At 43.3% G+C, this 21,495-nt stretch overlaps 1 protein-coding gene across 17 annotated transcripts in view; it reads left to right on the forward strand.

The window, feature by feature from the left end:
* The window catches only part of CTNND1 (catenin delta 1), a 48,181-nt gene that overhangs the window by 16,349 nt on the left and 10,337 nt on the right, over nt 1-21,495 (forward strand). For 4 of the 17 annotated variants that reach the window (XM_032641803.1, XM_032641802.1, XM_032641796.1 and 1 more), the window contains 12 exons: nt 6,684-6,800; nt 8,233-8,523; nt 10,536-10,607; nt 11,348-11,500; nt 11,915-12,450; nt 15,666-16,129; nt 17,233-17,416; nt 18,278-18,395; nt 18,859-19,012; nt 19,890-19,958; nt 20,810-20,937; nt 21,040-21,190. In XM_032641803.1, the coding sequence (XP_032497694.1) occupies nt 8,329-8,523; nt 10,536-10,607; nt 11,348-11,500; nt 11,915-12,450; nt 15,666-16,129; nt 17,233-17,416; nt 18,278-18,395; nt 18,859-19,012; nt 19,890-19,958; nt 20,810-20,937; nt 21,040-21,190 (2,224 nt within the window). In that variant the 5' untranslated portion in view covers nt 6,684-6,800; nt 8,233-8,328. Of the gene's footprint in view, nt 1-6,683; nt 6,801-8,232; nt 8,524-10,535; nt 10,608-11,347; nt 11,501-11,914; nt 12,451-15,665; nt 16,130-17,232; nt 17,417-18,277; nt 18,396-18,858; nt 19,013-19,420; nt 19,439-19,889; nt 19,959-20,809; nt 20,938-21,039; nt 21,191-21,495 lie in introns of all 17 variants that reach the window. The other 13 variants (XM_032641795.1, XM_032641798.1, XM_032641801.1 and 10 more) reach the window with 8 other exon arrangements.

Here is a 21,495-nt window from a genome sequence, read left to right on the forward strand (position 1 = left end):
TCATTGCAGTGGCTTCTCGTTGCAGAGCACTGGCTCTAGGCACAGGGGCTTCATTAGTTGTGGCATGCGGGCTCAGCAGTTGTGGCTTGTGGGCTCTAGAGCGCAGGCTCAGTAGTTGTGGCACACAGGCTTAGTTGCTCCGCGGCATGTGGGATCTTCCCGGGCCAGGGCTTGAACCTGTGTCCCCTGCATTGGCAGGTGGATTCTTAACCACTGCGCCACCAGGGAAGCCAGTACTTCTGATGCACAGTTTACTCACCTATAAAAGGGGCCAACATTACCTCAGAGGTTGTTGGGAAGAGTATCTGTGATAATTTATAGGGGAAGGTCAGTAATTAATGACTCACAACTTCTCTCCCCCTGTAAGGTCAGATTTTCTTCTTTTAGATAGGGAGAAACATTTCCTTCAGCTATCTGCCCTGACCTGAAATAGGACCTTCATATTTCCTATGATTTCTTCATAGACTCACACCTTCTCTCTCTTGCTTGTCTCAAAAGGGAGGCATACTCTAAACCTAATGGAAGGGGTGTCTTGTTGCTTTTTTCAGGGCTCAGGGCTTTCTTAGAAAGCTGGACTGTAAATATGATTCAGTTACATGCTTTCAGCTTTTCCAAGTCATCTTCAAATGATGGGCAGAGAGATGGTGGGAATGCCAGAGATAGAAAGTTAGGAGGTTTGGTGAGAAGCTGCCACTTTAAAAAAGGACTGTGAGCTCAAACGGTTGGGTGGCCTCTAGTAAACCTTAAGGTTAAGCTTTTTTTCCATGAATTTTTCCCCTCTAGCCTAGGGTAGGGAAGAGTGTAAGGTGTCCTAGTTAATTTTAGGATTTCTCTTTTATGACAGGAGTTAAACAATACTGTTCCATTTTGACTAGACTTTTGCTAATTTCCCATTGTATACCTGACCTCTTCTCTTTTCCCCTCATTTTGTAGAATGGAGAAAGGCATTTGGCCTCTCCCCTTCCTCCAGTCTGACACCTCCCTCTGTTTTTTGCCCCTCCTTCTTATCTTTGTTTCCTTATTGGCCTCTCCCTAAAGCTCTGCTTTCTCCTTATAAGGCTGCGTGAGGTACCTTTGGCAGGGTTGCAACAGGGATACAGGTAAGTAACTTGATGTGTCTCAGATGCTCAGGATTGAGAGAAAATTCAGTGTTATCTGTCCCAGTGGAAGCCCTTGGAGAGGCATGTGGGTGGTGGGGGAGGAGAAGGAGGTGGCCTGGCCTGAGAGATCAGAAGGGCTTGTTAGACCAGTCCTGTGTGTGTGTCATACACTCTCCAGAGAGAAGCAGGTTTTGTTTCTTTCCATACCCTTTCAGTCCTGGGCCCCCTCAGAAGCTGAGAGCCACACCCTTCCTTTGCTTCAAAGCCAGTCTAGCATTTAGACATTTTAGTATCTTATGGTTTGGGGGGTTCCCAGAATACTTGGGAGGGGAAAAGAGAGGAAGAAGAATGTTCCACCTGGTTTCTGAATTTAGGGTCAGGACGGTGGAGGTGATTTTTTTTTTTTTTTTTTCCTTTTAAAGTCACAGTAAAAACTTTAAATCCTGACAGGAAACTAGAATGTTTAAGGTGTCCTAGTGACCTATAGAGATTGCTAACTCAGCTGCCTTTTAACAAGTATTTCTTTAAAAAAAAAATCCTTTCATATATTTATTTTCCCTTTTTTCTCTGAAACTCCAATGAGATAGAATGATCACTCTTTCCTAAGAGCAGGGTGATTTGCCGGAGACTCCCTTAATTCATCAGATTTGTGTTGGACACAGTGAGACCTAGTCCTTCCTTGTAAAACCGAGACTCCTTCAGTCAGCCTTTTGAGTGCTCTTAAGTGGAGAAGCTGAGCCTATCATAAAGCAGATCCCCAGGGAAGCACAGAAACTGCTAAACACCTAAGACAATGCCATTTCTGGAATGTCAAGTTTTGTAATTCTGAGAAGTGCCCAGTTGACATGAGATTGTGAAGTGAGCAGAGTCCTTTCTCCATCTTATTGCAAGTCACGTTCAGAGACTTGGGGTTAGTGTGGGAGTGAGTTTTTCCAGCAGGGAGAAATATGAGAGTTGTTCTGACTGAGCTTTGAATTGTTCTAAGCTTTGGATGGTGGAACTTCAAGTGGTGGGTGGAGTACTAAGACTTTGGACTTTGGTATAAGCACTCTGTGATAAGAAGCCATAGAAAAACTATTGACAAAACACATTCCTTTGGATTTAAAAATAAGGTGCCAATTTTCTCCGTTTGTGGTTGAACAGCATTAATTGCTTTGAACTTGCGGCAAATGCCAGTTAAGGCAAATAAATGCCTTTTCGGTGTTTGGACGACCTACCTTTTTTGGTTTGAATGTTATGTAATACAGTTCTGTAGTGTTACAGGTGCTATATTTTATTGATTGGTATTCTTTAATAGAAGGCTCAGTGTGCTTTTTTAAAAAGCAGTTTGAAATCCCTAGGGTGATGTAGAAGAGGAATTTTGCTTATTGCATTTAGAGGGAAGGGATAACTTTCTGACATTGGTTTTGATTTCATAATGAAGAAATAGGAAGAAGCGAAGAGGGCTGCATTTGGACCTGGCTCTACAGAAGATAACACTTCTTTCCTAAGAACCCAAAGACTATTTTTCGGGGTTTAGAGTTCTCCATCTGAAGACATGTAACTTTTCTGCTTTCCGCAGAGGCCTCTATGCCTGATCCTGCTCATCTCTTTGGATATACTTACCTGAAGTGCATGGAGGTGGCAGGCACGTTCAGAGTTACCCAGCCTATAGTTTTACATATATTAGCCCATTAAAGCTAAACTCTGAAAAGTAATAAAAAGTAAAACTTACAGGGGTTATTTATAACTTCTCCAAGGTCTCACAATTTGTTTTTGGCAGAGCCAGGACTTGAACTCTGGGTCTTTTGACCCCTGGCCTGGAGCTTAATTTTTTTTTTTTTTTCCCTTTAAGAGTGTGAAGGATTCCTGTAGTTTACAGAGCTACAGTAAGTGGGAGAGGGGAACACGTGGAGACGTGTGGTTTATTCAAAAGCCCTAACAACACGACCAAAACTCTAGTCTCTTGTGTTAACTGTTTGTAATAGTATTGTATTGGTAGCAGTAGCTTTCTGTGCGTCAAGACATTTTCTAAGTACTTTCCATGGATTGTCTCGTTTAATCATCACAACCACCCTGTGTATTTTATTTTTCCCATTTTACAGAAAAGAAACCTGAGGATTAGAGAGATTTGCCCAAAGTCATATAGCTAAGAAGCAATGGAGCTGGGATTTGAACGCAGTCAGTGTGATTCCAAAGTTTATGTTCTTAACCTCTAAAAATCATAATTTCAAATTATATTTCTATGGCTAGTTTACAGTAGAACAAGTCATTGTGGGGATTGTGCTATTGGCAAGTGACTTTCTTCTTTTCCTCTTTTACCTGGTTGGCATTGTCAAACTGTTTGGTCTTTCTGGGTATTTGATTTAATTCAACTTCTTCTGGTTCAGAATTCTTACAGAAGAGATTGAATGTTTACTGTTGTCATTGCTTGAATGTGGGAGCCTTGTCGTAGACTCGTAGGTCTATAGGACCTATGGCTTGATAAGAGTAAAACCAGGGCTTCCCTGGTGGTGCAGTGGTTAAGAATCCTCCTGCCAATGCAGGGGACCCAGGTTCGATCCCTGGTCCGGGAAGATCCCACATGCCGTGGAGCAACTAAGCCCATCTGCCACAACTACTGAGCCTGCGCTCTAGAGCCCGTGAGCCACAGCTACCGAGCCCTCGTGCCACAACTACTGAAGCCCACACACCGCAACTACTGAAGCCTGTATGCCGCAACTACTGGAGCCCATGCTCTGCAACAGGAGAAGCCACCACAACGAGAAGCCCACGCACCGCAGCGAAGAGTAGCCCCTGCTCACCGCAACTAGAGAAAGCCTGCACATAGCAGCGAAGACCCAAATGCAGCCAAAAATAAAAAAATAAATAAAATAAATTTTTTTTTTAAAAAAAAGAGTAAAACCAGTTACTCTGAGAAAATCTAGTGTTAGGGGAATTGCAAGGTTCACTTGTTCACTTTGCTCCTCTCCCTCACCTTGGCAATTCCTTGATGATCTTTTTTTATTTTTTGGCTGTGCAGCTTGGCTTGCAGAATCTTGGTTCCCTGACCAGGGATTGAACCCGGGATCAAGACAGTGAAAGCCCCAAGTCCTAACCACTGGACCACCAGGAAATTCCCGATGAACTTTTTTAAGTGAGAACAAGTGTAATCCATTGAAAATAATAAGTGGCCAGCCTGTAAAGATGTTGGCCTGTAGTCTTAAGGCTTTCCTGATTCTAACTGCCAAAATCAGTTAATGGTTTGCAGATTCTGGTCTATAGTATAATTTTCTTATGATGTGTATGTTTGGCATGGAGAAGACTCTCAAGTCTCTGAGCTGTGAGGTGGTGTACTATATATCTTATCTAACTGCTTCATTCTCTTCCCTCACACATGCTTTCTCTTTCCTCCCATTTACTTCTTTTCTCCCACTTACTTCTTATTTGTAGACATTATGGATAACCCTTTAACCTAAAGATAAATGGAAATTTTTTTCTTTTCCCTTTTTCCTGTGATGTTTGGGTAGAAAGCTCTTAAGAGTTGTAAGAGAGAGGTGCTGGACTGTCCATTTTATATTGGACTTAAGTTCAAAATTTGCTATTAACTGAGACCTTGGGTAATTTCTACACCTATAGCCTGTTTTCTCATTTGCAGTAAAACTTCCTTAGAGTTGCTGTAAGGATTGCCAGGATAATAAACGTAAAACATTCAGTAATTGCTAGTTCTTTTCACCTTCCCTTTCTCCTTAGTAATGAACTGCTAAGGCCTCATACAGGGAATCGAGAGCTCATTATAGCAGATGTGTAATTCTGTGATAACTGCCAGGCACTTAGGAGAAGCACCCTATGTCCCAGAAACACTGGTCTAGGTGGGACCTCCTAGTAAATAGTGTTGGAGTAGGGAAACCAGCCTCATCCTCTCCTTAGAACCCAGTTATGCACTTGATCCAGTTAATTTCGTCTACTAGTTCACAAAATAGTTTTGGGCTGAGGCATTACTATTAAGTAATGTAATTGGAAGATAGAAACTAACTCTTGAAACAACTTAATACCTCACATTTGTATAGCATTAAATTCTCAGCCGATCCTCACAGCAACTCTGAGTTAGACGGGGCTGGTGGTATTGGCATCTTACAGATGAGAACGCGGCAGTGACTTACTGCCATTGTTGGCTAGTGGCAGAGCCAAGACTGGGACCTGTCTTCTGAGTCCAGTTCTGTCCTACAAAGCTCTGCTTCTGCCCTCTTTCAGGCAGAAAATTTCCCCCATGCTGTTAGGCCTAGGAATCTGATCTTCTTTTTCTTAACTTTCCTGCCTTCTTCTCCAAATTAGAGCCAGGTGGTCAGCTTTTAAAGCCACGAAGATGGGAGAAGCTGATGTTTTCCAGATATTGCTTCCCGACCTAGAGCCCTGGGTAGAGGCCCTGCTACCCTTCCTAACTCCCTGTATTGTATTAGCTAAAGTTGTGGGGGCAGAAAGTGGCAATTTTATGGAAGGGTGACAGTTTCTCTGTGCAACAGGGAGCGTTGGCACTGTATGCCTGATAGTAGTGGTAGTTTGGTCTTTTATTAGCAAAGAAGATTACAGGGCAGAGACTGCCAGAGTGCTAACTACAGTTCAGACAGACCCTGTTGAAACCCAGAACTGGAAGAATCTCCCCAGCTCCGGGTCCTCTTGGTGTGGAAGGTTCATAGGTCATTGTACATAGCAGATGAGGGCAAGTGCAAATGAAGTAACAGAGATGAAAAGGGAGCAACATTCAAAAAAAAATAAGGCTACTTATTAAAGACCTTTGAGTGGCCTGTTGGAGTGCAGGGTGGGAATTGAGAAAGTGACAATGGGCTTTGGACCTAAAGGAAGAACAGGAGTTGATAAGTGACTGCGGGAGCCCAGAGCCTGGGTAGGAGGACTTTGGAAAAAAGACTGCCACATTCTTGGATTTGGATCCACTGGAAGGAGTCTTGGTGATGGAGAATTAATTAAGGAGTTTATTGGGCACCTATTTATCGGTTCCTCTGGGTACTCTTGCTTGCTGAATACTACATATACTCTAAAGCAAACAGGCCCAAGCGATTGTGCTTGGTGTAGGGCTCTGGGGAGCGTGGGAAAGGGAACTGAAGCTACAGACTTAGCCTAGGCTAGTCCCCACATGTCTTCCCCACGACGACTATTGCATTGGTTTCTCAGTATCTTTGTGGGCATGCTGGGACTGGGCTCTGAGGTTTCTGCCTTAGGGGTGGGAAGGAGGGGGAAGGGCATTCCAACAGCAATTTTTTTTTTCCTTCCCAATTTGGTTGCTGGGAACAGGGGGTAAGTGAATATATATCCATATTATGACCTGCTCCTGGTTCTCTACAGAAACACATGTAGAGGAACTCTGACATGACAGTAGAATCCAGGTTTTAATGAAAACTACGACCAAGGTCCAGGTATTTGAAAACAGAGCAAAGTCCAAAGGGCATTTGTCACATTAAGCAATTCCAAGTCGTATTTTAAATTACTCCCTTCCATTCCCAGATTGTTTTTTCCCCAACACCTGCCCTTGCTGCTCTTTTTTTTTTAATGTATTAGGTATATTTTATTTTCCTCTCATTCCTATTTTTCCTCCAAATATTTCTACAGCTCTCTTCTTCCTGCTTCCTCCTTGCTGTGGTGGCTGGGATGCTTCTCCCATGATATTTTGAATCTAGACTGGGCTGTTCTCTGTTAAACCAATCAGTTACGACCTTCTCTTAACAGGTGTGTATGTAAATATGTTTATTAAGAATAAAAAAAAATTTTAAGTGCCTTTTTTCTGGAGGGGTTGAGGAGAGGGTGGGGAATAGGGGAGAGGGTTTATTCTAAAACCTGCCTTTCAACGTGGTATATCTTGGACTGACCAGAAAGTCTCTTATAGCCAACTTATAAGAGAGAAACCCTACTAAATCCAACAGTATGACTACAATGCCCCTCCACTTACTAGCCAGCTTGCAGATTATGTAATAGGGTATGGGGAACTCTTCGCTTTTGAATATCATTTATTGTGGAAGTGGTACACATAAACCCTCTAGATACTTGGATATTTACCCTTAGTTGGAATATGTAAAGAGGTAAAAATGTAGCCTGTTTAGAGCTTTCTGCAGGGTAACAGAGATGTAGGAGGTTCCAGCTATTAATTGAAGGTTAGAATACGAACTACTTCAAGGGGTAACTTTATAATTTAATATAATGCTCCTTTTCCTACTCCACAAAGAGATGTGAAGGTCACTGAAAATGTTGCCTTTTTACACATAGACTTTTTTATTCTGTTGCTTTCTTGCCTCTGTTAGCCAAGGCGCACATTCTGCCCTCAATATTGTAGTATAGCGTTTTTTTTTTTTTTTTTTGCGGTACGCGGGCCTCTCACTGTTGTGGCCTCTCCCATTGCGGAGCACAGGCTCCGGACACGCAGGCTCAGCGGCCATGGCTCACGGGCCCAGCCGCTCCGCGGCATGTGGGATCCTCCCGGACCGGGGCACGAACCCGTGTCCCCTGCATCGGCAGGCGGACTCTCAACCACTGCGCCACCAGGGAAGGCCTGTAGTATAGTTTTTAAAAGTAGAAAATCCCTTTATAAATGTATCCAATTTGAGGGCCTTAGTTTTATTTCCTGCCTTTGATGGTGGGAATTTGTTTTACTGCATCCATTTCTTACCGGCGTTTTAATTTAGCATACTCATTTAGTATATTTTGCCACCACTCCAGCAGTTTCAGTGTTCAGATTTGGGAGAGGTTAAGTAAGATCTGTGCTGCCCCCGTATCTCAGAGGTGGCCTGCCCCAGCAGGAGAGTGTGTGCTTGTCTATACTGTGGAGTTACATCTTTCACTGAGTTGATGCCAGCAAATTCTTCCAGGGGAGAATAACCTAATTTTAAACTCATGTCATGACTACAGCCCTTAGGCACATTCTCCCTTGGGTCTAGTTGCACTTTTCCTTTCAATAGGTATTTCTTGTGGGGTGTTAAAGAGGGTAATGGCCAAAGGATCCTGCTTGAACAGACACTGGTGGTGGGTCCAGGCTTGGTGGTGGCTCTCTTTCTGTGCTGCAGTAAAACCACGAGAGGGCATCTTTGGCTCTGGGATTAATAATTCATCTGTCTTCTCTGACCTGTGACCTTTTCTTTCTCTCCTCTCTCTTACCTTTTCCCGGTAGTGTGAAGTGAGGGGGGCCTTCTCCCTCCTTCCTCCTCCCCCTGTGATCCACCTTCCCTTTTTACCCTGCCCTGCGGCGGCTCTGCCCCTTACCTTCATGGACGACTCAGAGGTGGAGTCGACCGCCAGCATCTTGGCCTCTGTGAAGGAACAAGAGGCCCAGTTTGAGAAGCTGACCCGGGCGCTGGAGGAGGAACGGCGCCACGTCTCGGCGCAACTGGAACGCGTCCGGGTCTCGCCACAAGATGCCAACCCGCTCATGGCCAACGGCACCCTCACCCGCCGGCATCAGGTAACCCCTCTCTCCATCAGACCTGCAGGTAGGACTTTGGCATGGTCATAGAGAGACTATGATCCTTCTTGGGAAACTACTCTCCTCGTGGTTATGGGCTGTCCAGTGCCCATGCCTCATGATAACCTTTACAGGCGTGATGAATACTGATTAAGAGATAGGGAATATTGCTGCTGTGCTGAGTTGGGTGGACTTATCTCTAGAAGCATCCATCTGACTTCTTGTCTGCTGGAGTGGGGTTTCTGGGTTGGGATGCAGTTCTAGTAATGGCAGATCATATAATTTGAAGCTGTACTCAGGTTACTTGTTTTTTTTCTTGTGTGTTCCCCCCCCCCCACCACCCCCATATCAGAAATTCAGGAAATTAAATGCCTGCTTAGTGGTTGGGGAAGTTGGGCATCTTGTATCCTCCCTCAGAGAACAGTTTGCTCAGAAGGTGTGGCAGTCAGTGTGCATAAATTGTGCATTCCTGCTCCACGCTCTTCTTGTTGGCTGTGCAATCGTTTCTTGGAGGAAGGGGTTATTGTTAGTTCTCTTGGTTAGAGTTGGAGAGGGAGCCCCATGCTGCTGTTTAACCCAGATAACCACAGGAGCCAGTGGTCTCTGGGTTGGCTGACTCTGCTGTGGCTTGGGAGAGTTGGTGTTAGAAATGAGAAGTATCTTGTGTTTCCTATGGTTTCTGTAGTCTGACTTCGCTGTGATGTAATCTGTCTGAGGTGTGTGTGTGTGTGTGTGTGTGTGTGTGTGTGTGTGTGTGTAGTAGGCATTGCCTGATAGACTTCATTTTAAGAGATCTCTGATGGGAACGAAGAACAGTGTTCATGCTCCAATAAGTCCTTTCATTGATTACTTATTTATTTTTTAAGATGGAGAAGGTCCCTCATGCTAAGGAGCGTGTTGAGTGAGGATATAATTCCAATTGGGGATGACCAGGAATTTGGAAGCAGTGTGTTTGCAGTGTTCCTAGGATTTTTATAGGAACAAGAATAGAGGGTTAGGGTTGAGGGAGGGGTATGTATTGAAAAGGAGAGCGGGATTGCTCAGCCTTGGAGGTGGTGGGGAATTCCAGGATTTAGTACGTGGATTCTCTCTCTCTCTCTCTCTCTCTCTCTCTCTTTCTCTTTTATTTTTAACTTCTGCTCAGCAATGAAACCACACCCTTCCTTCTTCCTGAAAGTAATGTTTAACTTCCTTTCCCTCCAGCATTACACTCCCTATGTAATGGGAGTAGGGTGGGGGAAGAGTCTCCCAAGGTGGCTGAATCTCACTGTATTCTTTTTGAAGGGGAGTAGTCAAATGTATTTTTACGTAGTATAATGTTATTAGATTATTTCCTGCTGTTTAAGACAGAGCAACTTAAGAATGACATTTTTGAACGTGTTCTGTGGCTCTAATAATTGGTGATGAAGATACTGAGACATCTGCTTGAGGGAAGTTGAGATACTTGTTTTCTTTCTACTTGGAAAGAGAAACTCATACTTCTTGCCTCTTTCTCTAAAAAGCTGCCTGGTATGGGAGTTTCCAGTGGTTGTAGAGCATGAAGATGCGTGAAACAATAAAGAAGGCTTTGGAAACCCCCCAACCTAGGCTTTCCAAGTTTCCTTATGTTCTTATGGCTTTCCAAAAAGATTTCGTGGGGAGCTTATCTGAGTCTCTGCTGTTTATTCAGAAAATAGTTTTTGAGTACCTATTATGTGCCAGGCACTGATCAAGGCACTAGGGAGACAGTGAACAAAACTGACCAAAAACAAAACACAATAAACGTCTGCCCTCATAGAGCTTACGTTCCTGTGTTCCAGAGACCCAGTCTGCCAGAGTTCTAGGCCCGGTTCCAGTTTTGAGGTGTTAAGTCTAAGGAGTGATGTGCTTCTTTTATCTGTACTGACAGAAGGACTCCAGGCCACAAATGTCTTCTTGAAAGGCCTTTTCCTGTTTGGAACAAAGATCATTTGTGTTTGATAGAGCAAATGAAGGCCACAAAATGAATTGTCTTCTTGTGGGCTATGTTTCAGAACGGCCGGTTTGTGGGCGATGTTGACCTTGAGCGACAGAAATTTTCAGATCTAAAACTCAACGGACCCCAGGTAATTCTTTTGGCTCAAGGTCTGGGTTGCTTATTCATATCTTTCTTACTTCCTCAGCTTAAGAGCATATTGGTGTCTTCTGAAGTGCCTGGCACATTGTAAGCTCCCATTAATTAGTTTCTTTCATTTAGGAAAATTAAAAAATGGAGTTTCAAAGTATAAATGTAGTTTTATTTTGGAATTAATTGTAATGACCATTGATCCAGTATTTGATCTCTCAATTACTGCATCCCTTTTCTAGAATGGGTGTGGTTCTACTTTGCAAAAAACCATGCCTAGAATCTGGCTGACCTTGAGCCTTAGGCATGTCTGAAGAATAGCATAGAGCTATTCAGAAGATAGCTCTTATTGGGGTTTTCTGGTTCATCTTAAAAGTTCTTATTGGGTGAACTTTTTTTTTTGAAGGATCCCTCAGATGTAGATGTAGATGTAGCTGCAGCTTCACACAGTTCATACTCACTTAGATGACTAGGACTGGGAAGTTGTATCTGCTGTCTCTGTCACTTGGGTGTTGATGTAGCTGTAGTTAACTCAGTTCCTGTTTGTTAAATGACTAGAACTGGGAAATTATGTCTTCTGCCCTTTTGTACAAATTCGAAAGTGGGAACAGGCACCCCTTTAAAAATCCTGGGGCCCATAGAAGGTGCAGTGTCTTTAGGGAGGCAGTGCCTCTCGTTGGGATGGATTGTTAGTATATATGGCTTAATAATAGCTCTTTCTTTTTTCTCTTTTCCATGTAGGATCACAGTCACCTTTTGTATAGCACCATCCCCAGGATGCAGGAGCCAGGGCAGATTGTGGAGACCTACACGGAGGAGGACCCTGAGGGAGCCATGTCTGTTGTCTCTGTGGAGACCTCGGATGATGGAACCACTCGGCGCACAGAGACCACAGTAAGCTAAGACTTGTATAAGGTCTGGGATGATGGAGAAGTTCTTCCTATGGTCTTTATTAAGGGGAGGGGCTAAGCACTTAATTAGGGTGGATGAGGAGCCACTGATCTGTGGTAAAGGCATAAAGAAAGTGACCTCTGGGTAGACAGAGAAGATAGAAGAGATATGGGAAAATCTAATGGAATGAGGAAGAGTCTGCAGTAGCTTCCCTTAGAGGCATAGTTAGCTGCCTGTGCAAGTTTCCTGCCTGGAGAATTCCTATAAGATGGAGAGGAGGGTAGGTGGTAGATTGCATGGCATTTCTAGGTAAAGCGAGCTGGGGGTAGAGGTTCGTTTCTTGTCTTAGAGTGGTCTAGAATTTAAGCTTAATTTGTTCACTTCATTGATTTTTCTTTTCTCTTTCTTTACTTGAAGGTCAAGAAAGTAGTGAAGACTGTGACCACACGGACAGTCCAGCCAGTCCCTGTGGGACCAGACGGGCTGCCTGTAGATGCCTCATCCGTTTCAAACAACTATATCCAGACTCTGGGTCGCGACTTCCGCAAGAATGGCAGTGGGGGCCCTGGCCCCTATGTGGGGCAAGCAGGCACTGCTACCCTTCCCAGGAACTTCCACTACCCTCCTGATGGATATAGCCGCCACTATGAAGATGGTTATCCAAGTAGCAGTGACAACTATGGCAGTCTGTCCCGGGTGACCCGCATTGAGGAGCGGTATAGGCCCAGCATGGAAGGTTACCGGGCACCCAGTAGACAGGATGTCTATGGGCCTCAGCCACAGGTTCGGGTAGGTGGGAGCAGTGTGGATCTGCATCGTTTTCATCCAGAGCCTTATGGGCTCGAGGATGACCAGCGTAGCATGGGCTACGATGACGTGGATTACGGCATGATGTCTGATTATGGCACTGGCCGTCGGACTGGGACACCCTCTGACCCTCGGCGACGCCTCAGGTAGGCAAGAAAAAGGGAAGAAAAGGGACTTTCAAAGACAGCAAAAAGGGGTTGCTCTTCCTTCTCCGTCTAAGTGCTTTTTGGGATCAGAGGTAGTTGTGGCCCCCTCCTCTGCCTGTTTTTGTGGAAGACCACCCTTTTCTTCCCTTTTCTGATTTTACTAAGTATTGACATGCTTTTTTGTCTCTTTTTCATTGTAGAAATCATATATTCTAATTATAGAAAACAACTTGTGATGGTTATTGGTCTGTGTTCTGAAGAGTGGCCTTTGTTTCTGTGCCAAGAGTTTCTATATTTTCTGCCTAAGATTTGACCCCCTTTTGGAACCTGGTGTCTGAGGCTATGGAATATTTGCTCTTGTGAATTTCTTCAGCTTCTGGTTTGGTGTTAAGAACAAGGTTGAGGGTTTTAGGCCAGAATAGATAGTTAAGGGTATATATAAGAACCTTCGCTGTGATGGTTTTAATCTCAAGTGAAAACAAACCTTGATCTCACAAAAACCCTGACGCTTTGTGCTTAGGTTCTTACATTTGATTGTAAAGTGAAATGGGGGTGGCTTCCTTAGAGAGTGGTACATTGTTGACACTCTGAAAGGTCACTAATTCCGACTTTACTGTTTATCCCTGGGGATTCTTTGGTGATGTGAAAAAGGTAGTAATTGACGTTTGGACTGGTAGATGGTTTGCCTTGAAAAAATGCTTTAGAATGCGAGTTGGCAAACCTTTTCTGTAAAGGACCAAATAGAACTCATTTAGACTTTGCAAACAGTATATCGTTTTTGTTGTATGCCGTTGTTCTTCTCTTTACAACCTTTTAAAAATATAAAAACCATTCTTAGTTTAGTTTTGGGACTGTACAGAAAACAGGTTTGGCCCATGGGCTGCCAATCCTGCTTTAGAATAAAGACTGTTATTTTATATAGAGTCTCTATATTTTATATAGAGACTGTTTTCCGGGCAAAGAGAAACGATAAGAATGAAGGGAGAAGATTTATGGATGTCTTAATGGTAAGGATATCCTAACAGCTGTTGCTGAATTTCTGTATGAGGTCATGACTTTCTAAAACAAATGCCTTGGTGCTCATTTTACTTATATTACGTAGCTTTGGTGAACAGCAGACTGGGCTGGGCCCAGGAGTAGAGGCCTCATTACCTAAGCCTGAGTCACGCACCTTTCAGGTGTCTTTTGGACAGCAAATCCAACTCCCATGTGACTCACCTTTTATTCCTGGGGTGGGGGTGAGGGGGCACATCAGGCCTTAGTTGGTGCAACTTGGAGCAGTGGTAGATAACAGCTATCACCAAAGGAGTCTGCCTAGGGTGTTGGCTTCTTCTCTTTGTTGACAAGTCTGCTTTTTCTGACTCCCTCATTAGTAGAGGGATTGGATCTAGGTGGGTGCTGGTGGCCAGGTCATTCTCTGTTGTCCCTTGCTGTGGCAACTGACAAAGAAAGAGGGCTTGGGCTTGGTTCTTGGGTTTATTCCAGGGTGATACTGGACTCGGAAACCTGCTTGACTAGCAAGAACATTTGCTGCTTCCTGTTCTGGGGCTAGAGTAATACAAGGTCAAACGAAAACAGTAAGGCAGAATAATTTGTAGAAAAAGCACTGAACCAGAAGACCCTGGTTCTAGTTGTGCCTTTGCCACTAGCTGTGTAGCCTTAAGCAAGTCATTTAATCTTTCTGGACACAGCTTTGTTATTTGTAAGACAAAGGAAAGAATGTCATGATCCACTTGTAAAAATAACTTGAGTGGCCAAAATCTTCGTTATGGTAATTGTTTTGTAATTGCTTATATTAAAATAATAATAAAAGTAAAAACATCATCACTACAAAACTAGATAGGCACACCGTCCATTGATAAAGAACTCCTGTTAACATTTTGATGCTTTTCCTTTGAGTTCTTTTTCTTATACATGTAAACACACTCTGACTTTATTTTTTCCCTACTGAAATGGAATCTTAATATGCTGTTTAGTTGCCTACTTTTAAAACTCAGCTATATAACCTGCTTATTTTGTTTCACTGATATTGCAAAATAGTGATTTTTTTACTAACTGCTTTGTCCATTTAAATCACTTTTGAGTGGTTGATGTTGACAGCTGTGAGGCAGGCCCTCTGATCAGGCTAAAACTTTGAGGGTTTGGTGACAGTGGGAGTGGTTTTGCGGAACAAACGACGGGCTTATTTGGAGAGTTCCACACAATGGATTCTCCTCTCTCCTGTGGGAGCCACAGAGTGAGATGAGCTCACTGATAATGGGTCTCTTCCTTCCTGGTGGTTATGAATAAATAATAGTGTGACAGACTCACCCTCTAGTGGTCGTTGGTAGTACTGAAATAGGAAGCAATATCTCTGGTTAGATGTTTTTCTTTACCTTCAGTTGCTCTGTCTGTTGCTTTTCATAGTGACTGGGTATCCCAAATGTGATGGTGGTCAGTAGTGTCTATTTTGACAGAGTTGGAAGTATTGTCTTTAGAAATTGGAGACTAGAAATTATGTCTCAAACACATTTGTTGAGTAGCAGAGATGACCTTGGGATGAACTAGTGCAAACTAATGTTCAAGCTTATACCTCATCGATACCAAAGCCAAGTCCTCACATGAGGTATTAAGACATCCTTTACTGCTTTTACTCTATCATCTCTTTTTTAATAATTTCCAAAGTAGGGTAAGGAGAGACTTAAATGTGAAATGTGTTTAAGGGTCTTATTCCACCAGCTCTTTCCTGTGTGTAAGTAAATGCCTTATTTTCCCTTTAGTCTAAGGCCTTATGAGAGCTGTTCTCAGACATTGTTCGCTAATTTCTGTGGTACCAAGTCAGTTGGTTTCATTAACTCTGCTGTCTGAAGGTTTATTTCAATCTCTATCTGGAGAAGTTTAGTAGGTGTCAGATATCGTTCAAACACTAAGCAGTCAGGATTTGGTTCTTTTTTGTGATTAACTATCCGAATGCTTGTTGCTCCTCCAAGCTAGTAAACTTCACAGAAAAAAATGGCAGTTTTAATCTAATTGCAGATGCGTTTAAGATTATTGCCTTATCTCATTAAGAAAAATTGATCGGTATGTTTTTTTATGCAAAGGAGAGATAAGATCTAGTGTACTAGAGCTGGGGTTACTCATTCCTTGAAGATGAGGGGTAATGGGAGCCCTCCAAGAAACCAGGCTTAACAACTTAACGTATTCCTTTTTTCTTTCTGGTTCTTCCAACACTGCAGGAGCTATGAAGACATGATTGGTGAGGAGGTGCCATCAGACCAGTACTACTGGGCTCCTTTGGCCCAGCATGAACGGGGAAGTTTAGCAAGCTTGGATAGCCTGCGCAAGGGAGGGCCTCCACCCCCAAACTGGAGACAGCCAGAGCTGCCAGAGGTGATAGCCATGCTAGGATTCCGTTTGGATGCCGTCAAGTCCAATGCAGCTGCATACCTGCAACACTTGTGCTACCGCAATGACAAGGTGAAGACTGACGTTCGGAAGCTCAAGGGTATCCCAGTACTGGTGGGATTGTTAGACCACCCCAAAAAAGAAGTGCACCTTGGAGCCTGTGGAGCTCTCAAGAATATCTCTTTTGGGCGTGACCAGGATAACAAGATTGCTATAAAAAACTGTGACGGTATTCCTGCTCTTGTGCGATTACTCCGAAAGGCTCGTGATGTGGACCTCACTGAAGTTATTACTGGTGAGTTCTAGGCCCGAGGGGAACTGCTAGGTTAGGGTCACTGTTATCCCTTAGAGAGACTGAGAGCTAGAAGGATTTCTAGTCCTTTGACTTTTGATTAAATGTTGTGGCCTTTGGGTCAAATCCATCTCACAGATTTGGATCATGCATGGTTTTCCAAATTTTAAAGCATTGTTTGCTAATGTTTTAAACGCAGAAGATTTCACTTAAAATTCCAGATTCTTGCCTTCTATTTTAAACGTGCGGGAACTGGTAGCAATGGATCTATTTTGCTACCTGGCAGTAGTTGGTCTGAGCTGATTGGGGCATGTGCTCTCCAGTTCGCAATGATTTCCAACATGTTATCTCTGACCAACTGCCACCACCTAGGAATTTGTCTCCCCAGAATCGAAGCTGAGTGTCAGTTGGCACTTAACCCATATTCTTGTGATTTCTTTACAATACCTGCTTGTCCTGACTCACCTGCCTGGCATGTATAGGCATTTGTGCTTGTGGTCCTTGCTTTAGAAGAGTGGTTTTTCAGATTGTGGGTCATACTCCATTAGTGTGTATTGAGCACAACTTTGTGGATCACAATCAGTGTTCCAAGAGAAAGCAAGAAAGAAAGAAAAAGAAATAGCATAGATCATTAGTTCTCAATTGGGGCTGATCTTGCCCCCCCAGAGGAAATTTGCAATGTCTGGCGGTATTTCTGGTTGTCATAACTTGGGGAGGTTGGGAGGGAGTGCTATTAACATCAAATGAGTAAACGCTGGACATCCACTAAACATTTAATGTTGGGCAGGACAGCTCCCCACAACAAAGAATTATCTGGCCCAAAATGTCAGTGGTACTGGGATTGAGAAGTGGGTGTAGATAGCCTAGAGGGTATGGCTTATAATAAGTATTGTTTTATGAAACCTTACTTCATGGTATGTATGTTTGTATTGAGCCATAATGTACAATATATTATTGTGGGTCACAGACTAAAGCTTGAATATCATTACAAGGTATTTGGTCATTAGAGAAGACTGAGAAATGTTGGAATAGGGGATTCTCTTTGGTATTCTTCAAACATACCGTCTCGGGTGCTGGAGAGCTATCTGATGCGTTGTCTCTGCCAGGAACCCTGTGGAATCTCTCATCCCATGACTCAATCAAAATGGAGATTGTGGACCATGCACTGCATGCCTTGACAGATGAAGTGATCATTCCGCATTCTGGTTGGGAGCGGGAACCTAATGAAGATTGTAAGCCGCGCCATATTGAGTGGGAGTCTGTGCTCACCAACACAGCTGGCTGCCTTAGGTAACGTAAGGGCTCTGAGAGTATGAAGATAGAATTTTTGAAGACTAACTTAAATTGCTTTTAAAAAAAGTTGAAATTCCTTAGCCTGTCACTCAGCCTCGGGTCCTATTTGTATCGCATACTGTGACTTCAGCCTGTTTTTCTACCTTTGTCACTACTCCCTTGCATATCATATATGCCTTATGTGGGGAACGGCAAGTAAACCGCATATCTTCCTCACTTCTGTGCCTCTTTGACTTTGTTCGTATAATTTGGTAAACATTTGTTCAATACCTACTGCACGTAAGGCAATCGTCTAGTCCTAGGCTTGTGTGTACCTGTGTTCTTGCCTTCAATTATTTGTATTTCAAGTCAGGCTGCGATAAATGCAACAAATGGAGTACAAACTACTAGAAGGATAGAGTGAGGAAGAGCTCTTCCTCTGTCTGCAGTGCCTTTCTCTGCTTATTTATCTTTTGAAGCTAAACTCAAGTGCTTTTATTTCATGTAAGTTTTCCTGATTTCTTTTTCTAATACCCTGTAAATGTACAATATATTCTTTCTCTCTGTGGAATATACCCCTATGTGCTCTGCCCCTATTCTTCACTTGTACTTCCACACAAGAAGTATCTATTCTGTCTTAAATTATTGCTGTTGGTATACTTTATTTATACACCCCTCTCCCTGGCCTGGTTATAAATGTCCTGAAAGCAGGAACTGTTTTATTCAACTTCCTGTCAACTCCAGTGCCTTCCTTATAACAGGTACTCGTTATTTGTTACAGTGAAAAGAAAAGATATTAAGGGGGCTTGTAGATGTTAAGGATATTAAGAGAGGGTTTCTAGATTTTAGTCATCTTGAAGCCTCTCCTTTTTCCCTCAGGAATGTCAGCTCGGAGAGGAGTGAAGCTCGCCGGAAACTTCGGGAATGTGACGGTTTGGTGGATGCTCTCATTTTCATTGTTCAGGCTGAGATTGGACAGAAAGATTCAGACAGCAAGGTAGGTTAATGGGTGAGAATTCCATTCACGACAACCATGAGGTACCCATAGTGCAGACCTATCATCTCAGGCTTTCTAAATAACATTAGATACCTATACCAGCCCCCACTCCTTAAAGTGGGCGTTCACCATAGACAAAAACTGTTTTCTTTAGAATTTCATTCACCTATATATTTTAAAGCTGTTTAGCCATACTTAACATTTTTTTTCTGATTAGGAAAAAAGTCAGAGTGAGCCTGAGTTTTGTGTTAACACACCAAATGGTAGCAGAAACCTTCTGTTAGCCTGAGGCTACAAGAATTTTGAGAAGCGTGGGCACTTGAGGTATTGTGAGAGATGATGAATTGGGCTGTGCTTTTGAGGATAAATATTTTAATACGTGAATCATGGAAGCCTGTACTTGCTAGGAAATCACTATAGTCGTTCTTTTCTCTCATTGAACCTTGTATTTTGTGATCCCAAGCTTGTGGAGAACTGTGTTTGCCTCCTTCGGAACTTGTCGTATCAAGTTCACCGAGAAATCCCACAAGCAGAACGTTACCAAGAGGCACCTCCCAATGTTGCCAACAGTACTGGGCCACATGCTGCCAGTTGCTTTGGGGCCAAGAAGGGCAAAGGTGAGTCTTGGTTCCTTGTTCCTTGCTCTTTAATGTAAGGATGGGGAGAGGAAGGAACACGTTTAGCTTTAGGTACAAAATACTTGCCGAGCAAGTACAGGAATCAGGCTAGTCAAGGATGTCTTTTTGCTCTGCTGCTGCTTCCCCTGTGTCGTGTGCTTCATGGTGGTGACGGTGGTGGTGGTGGTGGTGGTGGTGGTGGTATTGGCATCAGTAATTGGGCAGTGAAGGCCGAGAACTCAACTAATCTGGGGCCTTCTCCCCCATTCCTCCTTTGTGTTTCCTGTGTTTTTCTTTTCCTCTCTGCTTTCCTGCTTATTTTCCCATGATCCTGTTGACATCTCTCTGCCGCATTTTTCTTCCTTCATTTCTCTCCTCTACTTTCCACCTTGGGTGATGCGCTGGAAGATGAGTGGTTCTCCAGAGGTGAGTGGAATCTTTTAAGGCGCTTACCTACTTCTAATTTGCATGTTTTGGTTTTAGCTTCCCTGGTATTTCTTTGCCTAACCCTTCCCTGTGGATGCATGTAGGAAAGTTCAGTTGAGGATGGCCACTGAAACAAGTTTAGCTCTTCTGAGCTAATGGCTCATGGCATGCTATTTCTGGACAGCAGCCCCAGTTATCAGGACTCAGGACGGCAGCAGCAGTAGTGGTTATCCTTGTCTTACCCACGTGCTGCCTGTTTTCTCTTCTTGTATCTGATAGGGACAAGCTGGGGATCCTGGTTTTTTTGTTTGTTTGTCTGTTTTCTTGTTTTTTGCCCCTCTTGATGCATCTCTGATCCAAAGATTTTGACTGAAGAATAAAAAAATATACTGGGTGGACTCTTCCCTTTCTTAAACTTTTTACCCCTTCCCCCTTTTTTTAATTTCCAAAGGGAAAAAACCCACAGAGGATCCAACAAATGATACAGTGGATTTCCCTAAAAGAACTAGTCCTGCTCGAGGTAAGTTATCTTTTTCTTCTCAGGCTCCATAGAGCTCATAACCATAGTCCACAGATAGGTGTTTGGCCGCCTAACAGTAGGCTATACAGTATGTTCACTGTTCTGTCTTCTCTGACCTAAGGATTTGAAGTGATGACAGAAGTATTTGGAAACTAATAACAGTAACTTTCAAAGGACTTCTTGTTACGGCAACTCTTCAGATTACTTGAGGATAAGGACCTGATGGTAGTTTAGACCAGAAACTTAAGTACCCTAAGTAGCCACTAGTTCTTGGGACTCAAACTTTACTTGTTATAAGAAGTCTCTTTATCACAGTTTGGATCTTTATATTCATCAATATGGTGAGTCCAAAATTCACAGCTCCCCGTGGATATAAAAATTCAGATGTTATTAAGTTTGAGCCCCTTTCACTTAATCATAGTTCAGGTGGGCAGAATGACTCAGTTAAGTTAGAAATAATTCATCTGAGCTGAGGAATCTTTAACTCTGAGTGCTATCGATGAGTAAATGAATCCCTTGAGTGCCAAGCAAGGTCAGAGTAAACTGTGGGAGGAGAGAAGAGGCTAGGAGGAGGGAGAGACAGGAGTTGCATATGAGTTGATATCTGTTTTGCTCTTGCCATGGTTGATTTATTCTTAAGGCTACATTCTTAAGGCTACATCTGACAACATCAGATGTAGTAGTCAGATCTCTTGAGTTTGCTGTTGGGTGGGTGGGAGGGTTTAGAGAGTTTACTGGTATTGGAGCATAAACCCATTAATCCAGAGTACTAACACTGGAGTTCAACCAGCCAGAGCCTGGTTTGTAGGTGCTGAAAAGCATCCTCTGCTTTCTTGTCCTTTCTTGTGCAGGCTATGAACTTTTATTTCAGCCAGAGGTGGTTCGGATATACATCTCACTCCTCAAGGAGAGCAAGAATCCTGCCATCCTAGAAGCCTCAGCAGGGGCCATCCAGAACTTGTGTGCTGGGCGCTGGACGGTGAGTCCCTTTTACAAAATGGATTTGGAGATGGGAGGACTTAGCTAACTAGTTTGCTACCATTTATAATCTGTTCTGCTTCTTTCCACGTGCTCCTTGCAGTATGGTCGATATATCCGCTCAGCTCTGCGTCAAGAGAAGGCTCTTTCTGCCATTGCTGACCTCCTGACCAACGAACATGAGCGGGTCGTGAAAGCTGCCTCTGGAGCCCTGAGAAATCTGGCCGTGGATGCTCGCAACAAAGAATTAATTGGTGAGGAGCCGTTACCTTAGCATCTAGTACAGCACCTTTGATCCAACAGGTGCTAAATAATTTATTTGTTGAAAGGGCTGAGGAAGAATCCTAGTCCTCCGTAGTTTGTGAATCTGGAGGTTGGAGAAGGTTATAGTTTAATGGTTCTTGGAAAGACAAGAGGGGCTGATTCTTCAAAAATAGAATATCTGTCTGTTGAGCATGTACTTTGTTACTAGGGATTGTTAAGCATGTCTGTATATTCTCATTTAAATGTCACCACTTTACAAGGGTCCATTTTAAAAAATTTTTTGTTAGAATAAGGA

Source organism: Phocoena sinus, chromosome 8 (genome assembly GCF_008692025.1).
Source record: "Phocoena sinus isolate mPhoSin1 chromosome 8, mPhoSin1.pri, whole genome shotgun sequence".
Taxonomy (NCBI): domain Eukaryota; kingdom Metazoa; phylum Chordata; class Mammalia; order Artiodactyla; family Phocoenidae; genus Phocoena; species Phocoena sinus.